Source organism: Elephantulus edwardii, unplaced genomic scaffold, assembly GCF_000299155.1.
Source record: "Elephantulus edwardii isolate Elephantulus edwardi_28Jun2011 unplaced genomic scaffold, EleEdw1.0 scaffold00022, whole genome shotgun sequence".
Classification (NCBI taxonomy): domain Eukaryota; kingdom Metazoa; phylum Chordata; class Mammalia; order Macroscelidea; family Macroscelididae; genus Elephantulus; species Elephantulus edwardii.
In genome coordinates this window covers 18,661,467-18,676,751 of record NW_006399772.1, presented here as the reverse complement: position 1 = coordinate 18,676,751, position 15,285 = coordinate 18,661,467, and the positions used below count along the sequence as shown (strand labels likewise).

The window sequence follows — 15,285 nt, the reverse complement described above, 5'->3', positions numbered from 1 at the left end:
GGGAGGCTGGGCTCTATGAGGAGAAATGTGGGGTCAAGATTGGTGGACGATTTATCAACAATCTGTGTTATGCGGATGACACAACTGTACCAATTAGTGTAATTAAATAATAGGTTCCTTATATCGTCATACTTCATAGGAGCTCTGGTGGCCTAGTGGTAAGAAGCTGCATTGCAATCCTGAAGGCATACTCTTTAAATCAACCAGCTGCTCCATGGGAGAAAGGCAATCTCCTCTCATGTGATTTAATGCCTCTAAAAACCTGCTGAAAGGTCAGCTATGTGTCGGTTCTGACTTGATGGCACACCACCACCACCATAACAACAACATCTTAATTCTATTTCAGATTTTATTCTCCTAAAATGGCAGTCTTTATTTCTGCTACTAAAAGCTATATTTTTAATTGGCAGAAAACCACTTACTTACTTCCCTTATTTAGACAGAAATGGAAAACAACCCAAAACTATTTAATTGAAAACACCAGGAATGAAAACTTAAATTATCTTAACAAATAAGAAATTTTAAACACATTTTTATTGTTGATATTGGTTGGTATGTGCTGTCAAGTCATCTGAGACTCATAACAACACTAAATACAACAGCTCTGAACCCTGCTCTATCCTGAACCAACCTTATTGTCTCTGACACACCTATGCACATTACCCAGTCACTGAATCAATCCATCTCATCAAGGGTCTTCCTCTATTGCATTGTCCTTCCACCCTCCCAAACATGAGATCCCTTTCCAAGGACCGGCCCCTCTTTGCAACATGCCCGAAGTATGTCATATGAAGCTTCAGAAAACTTCCATCCAAGGATCGGCCTGGTTTCCCCCTCTCTAGGATGAACCCGTTTGTTCTCCTAGAAGTCCATGGTATATTCAACACTCTTCTCCAGCACCACAGCTCAAAAGCATCAATTTTCCTTCTATCATCCCTAGTCACTGTCCAGGTTTCTTACACATAGCAAGTAATTACAAAGACTGTGGCCTGAATCAGGTGCTAAACTTTTTGCCAATTCTTCTAAGTGTGACTTCTCTTTGGTGTATTAAAAGAAAAGTGGCTACAAAACATCCATGATCTGAGTTGAATAGCTGTGTGCATAGTTACTGCCACCAGAGACTGAATTCAGAGCCACCATTCCGCTTTTTTTAACAAACAAATGAACTCACTGTTGTGTGGACCGTTCTGAATGACAGTAACTCTGTGAGATACAGAAGTGGCCCATAGCGTCTCTATGGCTCTAGACCTGTATGATTAGGCTACAACAACTTTCCTGCATTGAATGGCAGCTGGATTCAAACTGCCAACCTTCCGGTTAGCAGCTGGACACCTTAACTACTGTACCAACAAGACTTGGAATGTCTTGCTCTAAAGAGAAATATTACTTTCCAACAAATAGTCAACTATGAAAAGCAGATAAAAAAATGGAAGTGAATAAATGAGCCTTTATTTAATGATTGTCTTGTATAATTTAATCTATTTGGGATATAAATACAAATTACGGCAATTTCCTCATCTTTTCTACTTGGCAAAGACAAATAGCTAAATTTAAATTTTTCTCTTAAAGCCAGAATGCAACTTTAATTCTAATATGTTGAATAAATATTATCCTTCTTTATTCCTATTTTAATATTGCAATTTACTATTTAATTTTAAAGCAGTATTGTCTTCTGATAACTGAAAAGTTCTTTTAGTTGAAATTTTAATGGTGCACTTTATCTGTCCTACATTCCAACAGACTTCACAATGAGGTACATTTACAATGCCAAAGTTTCACTTAAAGTCAACAAAGTTCTAAGAAACATAACCAAAGGTCAATTAAACTTAATGAAATAAAATGTTATAATTGCGTGTGTCTACACGTGCCTATATATTTCTATGAAACAAAATTCCTTAAGATTTACTCATATATTTTTTTATTGGTTTCCTTGCAAAATTTGTATATGCTATATTTCACATGATTTTTCATTAACATTGAACCATTAATCACTCTGATGCATTATATTTTATAAGATTAATCACTATTGGACCTTAGCAGTATATTTTAATTCACAAGAGAAATAACCAAAAGTTATAAAGAATAAAATATAATTGTAATCACTTTGATTTAAAAGCCATTTTATTGGTAGGCAGCATGGTTCTGGAGACCAGTTTGAAAGTCATCTACAGGAACTGGTTCTACAGAAGCTGCTGGCTGGGATTGGTGCGCTATATGGTGGAATGTTGATTCACTAAGGGAAGTGAGGCAATTATGATAAGGCCTCCTATTTAAAAACCCATTAGGGCCCTGGGGCCTGTGGCCTTCTGGCCTGGTTTAAATAGTTTTTTTTGTCAAACATTCTTCTAAGTAGCGTAGCACTGGTCTGTCCACTTGCTGTACAGAGGTAATTCGTGGTTTCTGTGATGCTGAACACTGTGACAGTGATGTGTCAAATCTGATAATGGTTACCCATGGTGGACAGTGTTTGATGGAGCTTCTCTATCAAAACAAGTTTGGAAGCAGGAGTGGCATCCACTTCTGAAATAGCTTGCATCCAGAAACTCTATGAACAATGTTCAGGTCTTTCATTCACAGGGTCACTATAAGTCATCTACCACTCGATGACACTTAACACCACCACCACAATCACTTTGATAATTTTTCAGTACAAATATTCTGCATCTAATCTTAGGATGAAATGAATTGCCCATTGGTAACAATGTAAAATGAGTAATAGAGTAATTTCATTTGGTCTTTCAAACATGAAAACTCTCATTCAGGTATGGTTTTAAGGACTCAGAATTCTTCTATTATTTTTAATTTCTTGGCCAAGAAAATGAAAACAATTCTAAATTACTCTTCTCTCGGTTGAACTATTGATCCAAATCTGTGAGTGTCTTTAGTTGTAACTATCAGGATGGGAATATGGGTACATGGAATATATGCCTCAGTTTATGCTAATGTCCTTCTCGATATTGCTCCTTTTAAATCTTGACCCCAAAAATCTTGTAACAATGGCTCTTTCCCCCCTGACATGGCTCACCCACTTCCTGACAGTATTTTTTAATTGTGGAACTGCCCTTGATAGGACAGTGCCTGTATACTGCTCATTCTCCTTGAAGCTGTCTCTCAGAATGTCTTTATAGACTCTGAGCTCTTCTTTGATTCCATTCAGAAGGGTGGTATAGTAGGAAGGAGCTGTACTACCCAATTAAAGGCACACGGTTTGAAGACACCAGACCCTCCATGAGGAAAGGATGGGCCATGTCCTCCTCTGACAGTTACTGCCTCTGAAAATGCACTGAAGGGTTGCTATGACTTGATGGTATTCTACAACAACAACAACAACAACAATCTGCGTTTATGAGGTGATCACTCTGAAGTCTAAGTGCATCTGACCCAAGGCAGGGTATTTTCAATTGCTCTATATCTATGCAAAACCAGAATTATGAATAAGGTATGCCAAAGATGATTCGATGCATTTGACTTACAGTGTTGGCAGAGAACACTGAAGACTTTATAGACTATCAGAGGAATAAATAAACATGGTTTGGGAAAAGTACTGCAGAACCAAGAATAGTGAGACTTCACTTTATGTACTTCAGAGGGGTTATAAAGTGGACTAGTCTGTGAATAAGGACATCACGCTTGATGAAGTCCAGGACCAGTGGAAAAGAGGAGGACCCTCAACTAGATGGACTGGGTGACACAATGGCTTTGACAATGGGCTCAGATACAGCAACCACTGTTGAGGGTGGATTAGATGGGATTTTACTTTATGGGCACAGGATTGTCCTGAGATGGAGCCAACTAGACAACACCTAAAACAACAACAACAAGAACAACAACAAGAAGCCACTGTGCTATCTAATCCATGAGACTAGCTGGTTTTCTAGAATGATTCCTCAGTTAAGCCACAGGACTGGCACAAACTCTAGATATTTCTGGAACTATGCTCAATTATGCTCTGTTATTTATAACCATGAGAATGGAGTGAAAACAAATGTATCATAAAAGATGGAGTGCATTGTCTGTCCTTCGACACTCACAAAAGACACCTTAGATTTAATGTTGCAAATGAAAATTCACTGATAATACCGATACCATTGTGTGATGCCTACTTTTTCCTCTTGTTTCTAAGTGTCTTACTGTTACTTGATTTTCAGGCTTTGATGATTAAGATTTATTAAATGAAAGATTGTTCATTTCTACTAGTTATGTTAAAGTATTTGGTCCTCTGTTTAAACAAATTATATTAATTATCTAATTGTATTCTAATGTTAGAAGTTACTTATGGAATATAGAAAAACTGGGATACAGTTTGAAACTTTTTATTGGTACCAAAGTATTGAAGTATGTCATGGTATTTAAGTCAGTGAGGAGTTAAATTTTTCCATAGTAGTTAAAATGTATGTAATTTAACCACATGTTAGAATAATTTTTTTTCTCATGTAGATTACCTTTAAGTCTTATGTCAAAGGCTGAAGTGTAAAAATCTTCCATATTCCCCCTTTAATAATGTGATCAATGAGTTTTGGACCTCAGAGAAAGGAAATTTCTAAAATGTTAGTGGAAATAAAGGTGTGTCTTCTAACAGTGTTCTTTAGATATAAAACAGAAGCATTACACTACAATACTGTCAGCTAAAAGTTTTCTGACACATATTGTCTAAATTGTGGGAATTCACACCATGGATGTCAGCTATCACCTGTACAGTTCTATAAAAATCCTTCACAACCCTATAGGAACCCACAAATTTCCACAATTGGCACGGTGGGGATACAACACTTTTTTGCTGAAGGCATAGTACCTTTGGGAGGATCTTTTTATTAACAGGAACTAGAATGAATTGTGAATGCCACATGTGGGAGCTAGAATAATGTAAAAAAGCACAGCAGCTACTGATCCCCACTTGTAGTACTTTAAAATAAAGGCGATAAAGAGCAAGCATAATCATAGTTCTGTACAATCACTCTGGACAGATATCTCAAAGTTAACTAGCAAAGTTATTTTTTTTTAAAAAAGTTTAGAGATTAAATACAAATGGCATGAAATTAGAGCTCAAATTATAAGAACCGCAGACAGCTTAGGGGGAAAAAAAAACACTAAAGGAAACTGAGAAACCATGGGTTAGGAAATTTGTGAAGACAAAGGTAAGGCATAAAAAAAATCACTTTTATGTCCAGAGCTTCCTAATGCATAATAGCCCCAAATATCAGCAAAACGACCTAGAGTTTTCAGGAATGGAAGCAATGAGAGAGGATCCTACTTGTTCAAATTGTCAGCTGCTTTGTACTGTAACACAGAGCCGCTCCAACTCCAAACGTCCACAGAGATCTAGGTTGTGTAGGGCTTTCATGGATCACTCACCAAAGATGGTGAATTTGCAAATTCTACTTGTACCCATAGCAATGGAAATTTTAAGGCAGCTAAAGAAAATCCAAGAGATTTAATATTGCATACTTAAATATTTGTTTCATAGAAATTCACAATTTATGTTAGATTTTCAATACTGCTTTTAGAAAATAATGTCTAGAAGTTCCTTTTTGGGGTCACAATCTGTTACTAGAGAACATCAAAGCTCAACACTGGGAAGCTTTACAGTTTGGGTTCTCATGAATCAAAGGATATATTGTAAATATGACACGGGCTATGTGAGGTGTACGAAGTTCTGGAGCATGTAGAATGGCATTCAGTATGTCAGCAAAAGTACTAATGTGGTCACTACTAGAGTATGACTCCACGGCAAGGACTTTGACTTTCTGACTCCTTGTTAAGTGACGTTTCAGCCTTTGAGTTCCTTACCTTAGAAGTTTTGGCTTCTAACACATCAAATTTGGTGTACAGTCATATATATGTAATGTTTACATTCTCATTCTACTCTTCAAATATGTATGTATTTTTATGAGAGTGAAGAAATAACAAACTTCTGCAACTACAGTATTTTGCTAGTAGAGCTTTGAAATGATACAGAGGCTAAGAGGATTCAGAAACATGAATGATCTGAGGAACCAACCAACAGCAGGAGACTGTAGTAAGGAACTGTTTGACTGTGGAATGCTTTGAGTGTCAGTGCTTCCAACACAAAGAGAGCTCAGGGTGCACATTTATTTTAACCTTTGGAAACAAAGCTTGAACAAAAGAAATGCAAACATCATTTAACATTTTACAAGGGAGAGAGGGGTGGGGGGAAAGAAACCCAACAAAAAACAAGGTAAATATGAGACAAATTATTAAAAGTCTCAGAAACAATTTCCTAAAAAAAAGAAGCAACCAAGTTGAATTAGATATGGTAGATATTAGTAAACAATTTCAAACTCAGGGCAATCCCCTTTATGTCAGAAAAGAGCTGTGCTGTGTGTGGTCTAAATGGGTAAATTTTTTGGAAGTAAATCACCCAAAGTGTCCCTGCCTCAATGGATTGGAGCCACCAACGTTTTGAACCACCCACACCAAGTGATTTAAATGTAACACTCAAGATTTACCATTAATGTGGTGTCAAGTGTTTATTGTTCAAAACAGCTTTCATTGAGCTTAATTTTGCCACATGAATGGATGGGATCATGGATGGGCATATTAGTCTACTCACAAGGGAACTGGTTAGTCTCACCATCCGTACGAAGTTTAAATGGTGCCGTTTCAGCAGCAGAAATTGGGAATCTCAAGACCAGCAAGAAGAAGCAGTGGCATGTTCTTTAGGCCAAAGATTCCTGTGCCACTCAGACTGGGGCATACAAGAACAGCAGCAGCCACTGCCTCGGCAGAGAACTGAGGACACCAAGCAGAGACAGCCAGAGGCCTTTACTCAAGCTTGCTGGAGGACTGAGAGAAGACAACAAATACAACTAAGGAAACTTGGTAACACTGATCTAAACCATGAGGGTAAAGGCCAAGGGCTTGTGACCATACTTGAGAAGCTGTCTGAACTGATACTGAACTGTAACCTGCTACCAATCTGGACTGCAGCCAATTAACTTTTCTAGGTAAACTGTAACTATGATTGTGGTCCTATATGGTCTGTAAGCTACTCCAACAATAGAACAGACCCAACAGAAGACTAAGATTTGTATTGGAATTATTAGAAGGAGGTGCCCAAGTGTGAGAGGCATGACTGGTCGTATAGGAATTTAGTCTTATTGTGTGGATGTTGTTGATGGGGACAGTTCCCCTTTGTGAAAGTTGAAGAAGTCAGGCTCAGTGATCCCCAGGCTGTCTATGCTCTTTTTATAATGAAATGTCCTTTTTTTTTTTTGCCTCAGCTTGGGAAATACATAGAAAATAAATCTATCCTACCAGTGTAAATTCACATACATATAGAATATGTTTTCTTTTCTTTCTATTTATTTAAATGTAGCACTTGAGAACAAAAAGAATTCAAACGATTTGAGCCTCTACTTAGCCAGCACCTATTCTAATATTTTGAGTAGTTTTTTTTTCTTTTAAACAAGACAAAAAAATCCAAAAAATACTGCAAAATTATTGAGCATTCTGAAAATCCTGGTCAGAAGAGACTGTTGACACTGAAATAACTGAAGGAAAAATATTAGAAAATACAATACTCGGTTCAGACCCTTCAAAGGAATTTCAGGTTAGAGATGGCTCTAGAACACATTCAAAAGCAGTAGGAAATCAAGATTTTAAAAGTCTGTTTTATTAGAAAGAATTAAAGACAGGTTTCTGAAAACACATGGAATCTAAACAATTCCACCTGGATTTAGCCTTTCCTATTTTGGTAAAGCCATTTCCTATTTTAATGACAGAAGAAGAATTGATGCCTTTGGGTTGTGGTGCTGGACAAGAAAGAGTCTTCAGCATGCCATGGACTCCCAAGGGTCTGTCTTAGCGAGGGTGAAACAAAGTTTCTTCGTGGAGACTAGGATTTTGAAGCTCTGTCTCACATACTTTGGACACGTTTCCAGGAAGTACTAGTCCTTGGAGAGGACATCATGCTCAGAAGGGTGGAGGGACAGCACATCAGAGAAGACCCCTGATGAGATGGATTGAGACCGTAACTGGGGCAATGGGGTTTAGGTGTATTGGTGTTAGAGAGACTGGCTCAGGACAGGGCAGGGTTCAGACCTGTTGTACATAGGATTGCCATGAGTTGCAGATGATTTGGCAGCACATAACAACAACGATTTTGCTAAAAGCCCTTTGAGCATTCACTTAATTTATACTGCATTAATCTCACTACGAGGAAGTTCTGGTGGCCTAGTGAGTAAGGAACTGTGCTGCCAGCTCAAAGGCCTGAGGTTCAAATCCACCAACCACTCTGTGAAAGAAAGAGGAGAAATTGTACAATTGACTGCCTCTGAAAACCTTCCAGAGGCTCAACTATGAGTTTCTTCCAATTCAATGGCATATACCACTCTGAAAGATACTGTGTTTTGAGACTTTTTAATCTTTTTGTTTACCTTCAAAAATTTTAATTTGCCTTCAGTAAGATAAATAAAATTCAATAAGGCCTAGAAAGATAAGCACAGATGGAAGCAGTCTGTCCTTTTGTTATTTAGATACATTTTGACAGTGACATATAACATACTAACATAATAATTAGAGTTAACGTAAAATTTCCTAAGTGGACATATGCAAAACCGTCTCTTCTAGCTCTTTTGCTCCGATGCACGTTGTTCGTAACAATCCCTTCTGCCCAAGGTTTCTTTTGTTCTCCCTTCTTGAGGGTTTGAAGAGAATCCTGGATTTTACTATTGTACTCAAACCATTTCTAATTAACTGTCATTTCCAATTTGATTCTTTATAATTAGTATCAAACTTTTTCTGAATGCTTATCTTGTAGGGTATAATGTGTTAGGGGGCTTATATTACTTTAAGATGTCTAAAACCTTGTCTCTCTTGCTAAGGGACTTGCCATTAATCTAGGGCTTCCAAGTGAGAAAGTGCCCTGCACACACACGCACACGGAGCTTAGCTGTAAAAACCAGTCCAAGGAGCCATGGAGCAGAGGGCAGATCTAGCAGTGAAATCATTTGGCAATGCATCTGGGGGTAATAGACAAGGTCTGTTAAATTAGGCAGAATTGAGGTGAGTGGAAGAGGAGGGCAAGGGGACAATGGGGATAAAGGCAGAAAAGCAAACAGAGTCAAAGTAAATATTCAAAAACAACCAAAGATTCAGATCCTAGAAAAGTTCTAGAAGTGGGAGGAAATATGGAATATCAAATGGGGAATATGGATGATATTCTTGAATGGTTTCTGTCTCCAGAAATAAGTCTAATAAGAAATAACTATATCTATCCCACTTGTCAGCACTTAAAAACATCTCTACCAACTTCAGGAACATTTCGGTAGTCTACTTTATTAATGGCTCCGCTTTTGGAATGAAATAATTAGGCAATACCTAACAAGGGTTCAGCTCCGTAGTTTTCTGAATCTCAAGATATTTAGGTTTGTGGATTTTTCATATAAACCACTGAGCTCTTTCTTCCTTTGAGTTTATCATTTTCAGTCCTCTATTTCTTTTTTGTTTGGAAGCAGGAGTGACATCCACTTCTAAATAACATGCCTCTGGAAACCCTATGAACTTTGATAAATGCCTATAGCTGTAGAGGGGCTTCAGGATTTTGGTTCATGGGGTCACTATGAGTCGTGCTCGACTTGAAGGCAATCAACAACAACAACAACAACAACAACAATTTTTGTGTGTGTGCTTTACAATACTATTATAACATTTCTCAGTTTTCTGCCTTGTCTCCAACCTTCAATCAGTTGCCTTGTTCTGGTATTTCCTTCTTTCAGCATTTCTTGCATTGATTTCTTGCTCTCCACTCCCAGGCTTCCACTAACACCAGACTCTACTTTCTACAGTAATCTCTCCCAACTCCAGAGGACTCTCTTGCCATGCACCAGTTTCATGCCCCACAATCACGTCAGAATATCTTCATGTGGTTGCTATTGTTGGCATGTGGGGTTGAGCTAGACTTGACTCAGCTTAACCTCCAATTGGTTTGCAGAGGATGTAAAGGGCATGAGAGGAAATTACCCATCTTTCCCCTGTAGAGCTGCTGGTGGGTTTGAACAACATGCCTTTGGGTTAATGGTACAACTCCTTACCACTAGGCCACCAGAGCTTCCGCTTTCACGATATGCCTTTGGGCAAGGGCAAAAATGAAGATTCCATCTTGACACCACTAAACACCATCATTTCACAGGTAATGTAGAGTGTCAGTGATAAAGAAGGGCCAGCACAGAGTCTCCAGTTATGAACTCCAGCACGGCAGCGATTGTGATGAGGACATAGGACCCGATGTTATTTGGCTCTATTGCATAAAAGATCTCTATGATTTAGAAGTGACTTAATAACACTAATAACAAGAAAGCTCGATATTAAAATCATTCAAGTCTGGTCCTAATTGTTTTCTTTTGCTGTATTAAGGACCACTGAGTTGGAGCCAACTCACCCTACTATGGGTTTTTAGAGGCAGTAAATCTCATGGGAGTAGACTCCCCATCTTTCTCTCATGGGGCATCTGGTAGATCAAAGGTATAGCTTTGGGTTGGCAGCACTAAACTTACCACTAAACCGCCAGGTTGTGGTGTTTGAAGACTAAGGTGAGCCCAAGTCTGGCCATGATCTTTTTAAACCTTTGCTACGCATGTCAGTTTGCAGACTAAGATATGAGTGATTCGTATCATGGTCTTTTCAATCACTTGCTATTCATCCGAAAGCTGGACAATAAATAAAGATGAGAGACAAGAATTGATGACCTTGACTTATGGTGCTAGAAAAGAGTAATGAATATCCCATGGTTGACCAAAAGAACAGTATGTCTTAAAGAAGCTGCAGACAGAGTGCTCCTTGGAGGAAACAAACATTACAGCTTTGTCTCACATACTGTGGACATGTTGCCAGAAGAAGCTATGCATTGCAGAGGGACATCATGATTGGAGAGTTGGAGAGTCAGTGAAAGAGGGGGAGACTGTCAACCACATGAATTGACACAGTGACTGCAACAATGGGCATGATTATGTCAGAGACTGTGTGATTGGCACAGGATTGGACAGAGTCATCTGTTATTCATAAGGTTTCCTTGTCCTTGACTCAACACCACGCAACAATAACAAACAATAAGCCACCAAAGCTACTTAATTTTAAAATCTGTCAAATGTAGTATTAGATGTATAAAGCAACTGTCAAAGCTAATACTCAGTGTATTCTAGCCACATGCCAGGAGTTCCTGACCTTGGGTTGGTATAATTCCTTTTAGAATCATTCATCACTCACGATCTCAGGTAATTCTTTGATGGTATCAAAGATACCTGATCCTACTGTCTCTGTCTCCCTATCATAACAGAGTCTAGTGGCCTAGTGATAAAGAGTAGTGTTGCCCAACTAAAGGTAAGTTTTAAATTTGCCAGCTGCTCTGTGTGGCAAACACAATCTCCTCCTGTTCGGTTTATAGCCTCTAAAGATCCACTGAAGTGTTAGTTCTAAGTAGATTCTTGACACAGCCGCACAAAACAGCAACCATACATTTGCTCATCACATTGCTCTCCCCAAGCCCAATGGATCTTGACTCGTAAGAAGATATGGAAAGAAAAGCAGAAGTTCAAGGACATTTACCACACATTTATGGAGAGTCTGGAAAACACGTGTATTAAAATGTGAACAACAAAAACTACTTTGGTATTGTTTCTTGTCTCATTTCTAGTGACAATGAAGTACTACAAGAGGTTGTATGAATCGGAAACTACGTACAGAACACTCTAAGGGAGACACAGAGTAACTGTTTTTGTCCAAATAGTCATTGCATTTCCCTAAGAACCTGATGAAGTAGGTATTAGTGTCGCTTACCTCATTTTCTGCTGAGAAAACTTGATGAAAGAAATGTCAAGTCACCCAATTCCAGCCCATTTGTTCGTACTGAATGGTATATGGGAATTCTGAAATTCTGAGAGTCTGGCTTCAGAACCTATACAGTTAACCACTGGTTCCTACTGTCTCTCATCTACAACATTCGTCAACTATATCACCTCTCGTGAGTTCCTGGTTAAGAGCTGTGCGGACAACCCAAAGGCAAGAGGCTCAAACCCATCAACTGCTCCCTGAGAGAAAGATGGGCAATCTCCTCCTGTGTGATTCACACCCTCTGAACACCAGCTAGAGGGGCAGCTATGAATCGGTTCCAACTTGATGTACCAACAACAGCAAAGCAGGAGTAGAACACACACCTATACCAAGACTTCATTTCAGGACATAAACACCTTCTACAGAAAAGGTTTTAAAAAAGAAAAATTCCTTCCATTCTGTTTAATTTTCAAAGTACTCTGAAAGGAATTGATTTACATGCAATCAAATTTTGATTGAGATTTGGCTCACTGTGTTTTCACTTATAACGTACACAGACATTTCATAAGATTCTTTTAGTGTAAGCATCTTAAAACTTAGAGAAGAATATAAGTCCGTCAAAAGGGTTTTATGTGCAAAAAGTTAATGATAGTAGTAGAAACAGATACAAAGAATGAAGAATTACTTGATACTTTTGCAAAGTAAAATTTTGATTATAATTTATATAATAAAAAAGACAAGACTTCATTTGGTTCACGTTGGTTTTTGTTTTCTGAAATCTGTCTCCAGCTAGCCAAGAGGTGCTTTCTTTTGTGTAAAACCATGGTTATTTTTCAATATACTCAAACAAGGACAAATTGTGCAGCTATTTACTATTAATATATTCATTTTAGACACTCCTATTGATATATGAATATTAAATATACATCAAACATTAAATATACCAGTTATATTATTATTATTGTACATATAGATTAATCATTAAATACATCATTGGTATACATTGCTTTATATGTATTGCTATTTCTTGGGGATATATACCAATTATTCTGCAATGAATTTAATGAAATGAGAATTCCAAAATAACAATTACCAAGTAGAAAATACTACTAACCTAAGAAAGTCAGAGTTCAGTGCCATGAGTGTTTGAGATTCTAAAATACAATGTTTAAGAAACTATTTTATTGAACCATAGATTTTCAATTTGAATATCTTCTTACTGGACAACTATTTGTAAAAACATTTCTTTTTAGAGCCTCTGTCTGTGGTCTCTAGCAACTACTATCTGTGGCATAGTTGCACTGAGAGTTACAGTTATAGCTTAAACACTTTTATTATGAATGTCTTTTGTTTCTCTAAAATAGGTCTTATTTTAAGGTGGGAGGAGGAACAGGATCTAACTCTTGTTTGCTCTTTAAAGTTTTATTGTTTTAGCATTTTATACAAGGAGTGAACATGAGCATACTCAGGAGAGCTGCTAAAAGGAAAAGGCCTCAAGCTACCCACTGCATGGCTGATAGGATAAAGCAGAGGACAGAAAAACTTTTGTCTGATTGCTCACTTTCCTCGTTTAAGAGTACTGCTACTCTCAAGAGCCTATATTCATGTTCTTTCTACCTCGAGTTTTATTACTTCTTTTGTATTATTTAATACATCTAAAGACACTTCCAAAAGACAAATTTTTCCATTTTGCAAAAGTAATGGTTTGGAACCCGATAAAACACATTAACGTTCACAGTGTGTTTTTCACAAAGGTGATAGAGTGAAAGAGCTCTAAAGCAATTAGGCACATGATCTTAAAGACATTAATATGTCAAATGGAATAAAATGTTTAAAAAGTCAACAAAAATAATAACCTGTGAAAGGTCAAATGGAAATGGGTACATATAAAGACAGTATTTCTCTTTTAGGTCTTTGACTAAACAGCTAATGCAAAAAATAAGTGGGGGGAAAAAAGAGAAGCTTTTTTTTTTGAAAGAAAAGACTATTCTTACTGCAATAACTAAAATTTTAAGTATATAATATTTAACCCTAGGAAGTGCAGACATAAATTACAATTAATCCCATCAACTGAGTAGCGTATACACATCATTATTCAGATTCTAATTCCTCCCCTTGAATTCTAGAGTTCTACCAGGGTCAATACTTTTTCAGTAAACAAGAAACTGATATGTTTGACACTATTGAGTAAGGTCAGGCATTTTTTTAAAGAGTCATACACATTTCTGAAATCCACAATACATCAATTTTTAATACTTCAACTCTCTCAGCTCCATTAAAAAGATGGTAAGGGAAAGATTTTAGAGTAATTAATGATATAGTTAGCTGCTAAATATTAATAGGAATCGTAGCCTTGCATAAAATATAACATATAAACCTTGCCAATACAGACGCACCAGTAATTAAAGTTGAATATGTAATTACACTGATTTATAAGACAGGCAAAAAGTTACACTTTACTAGCTTCTATGTAAACTGTGGGTAACAGTTAAACTTTGCATTTTACGGTTTATAAAAATGGGCAATATCTTGACTACAGTTCATAAATGGTTTAGAGACCTCTAATAGTAGTAAAAATTACGACAACTTATTCCATCATAAATATTCTTATTGCACCATACAAGCCAAACTGTGATAATGGCACACAGGATCTAGACTCAGCTTACTTAAACACCACTGGGTGCAAGAGAAGATCCGCCCTACTAGTAATACGTGAAGGACTACTAGTTCAGTAAGAAAGCCTAAAAGATGTATTCAATTGGATAGGGTACACTTTTTCATTTCAAGAGCAAAGTTTCATTTGCCGCCACTTAACTTGTATGTTGTAAGTTTGTCCAACAGTAGAAACCATAGAAAACGATGGGATTTTACAAGCATAAGTGCACAGGTTATCTTGTTTACAGACCCTGTTACCTACACTTACATGTGTGGCTGGGGCGAGCAGCCTGGACTGCTGTTCCCATTGCTGTCGATGTGGTCCAGGGAACCGTTGAGGTCTTCGTGGACAGCCTGCAGTAGGCCACTGGAGGCGTTATTGATCAGTCCCGGGTTACTTAGCAAAGGTAAACTGCTCTCCGCCAAGGCAGCCTGGTGAGATGAGAGGAGGGCGGGCACACCTTTAGAGATGCTCTACGTACTTTTAAAAGCATGCATTCTTAAGAGATTCAGAGAGTGATGCAAACATTTTAGACACATTTATTTCCAATGTGGGAGAAGAAAAAAAAAATCATCTTTGGTGGTTGGTGCCAAAGAAGCCAAGGAAATCAAGTGCAATGTGACAATACAAACAGCAGTTCTGGCAGTCAACTTTCTTCTTCATGCTTCACCCTTGCACATAATGACATGGTGTATCCCTGCACGTTGTGAAATATGCCAAGATAATATAAGCAGTTGCTTGGCTTTTTAAAAATGACCAGAACTTAACTCAAAAGAAAGAAGTCCTGACATTTGCCTCCTCTGCATAAAAATTATATATTATAATTAAACTTTAAAGTTTTT

At 37.6% G+C, this 15,285-nt stretch overlaps 1 protein-coding gene across 5 annotated transcripts in view; it reads right to left on the bottom strand.

Moving 5' to 3' along the window:
* The window catches only part of FOXP2 (forkhead box P2), a 347,008-nt gene that overhangs the window by 22,738 nt on the left and 308,985 nt on the right, over positions 1-15,285 (bottom strand). For all 5 annotated transcript variants that reach the window (XM_006882656.1, XM_006882657.1, XM_006882653.1 and 2 more), the window contains one exon: positions 14,711-14,874. In XM_006882656.1, coding sequence (XP_006882718.1) covers positions 14,711-14,874 — 164 coding nt within the window. The remainder of the gene's footprint in view (positions 1-14,710; positions 14,875-15,285) is intronic.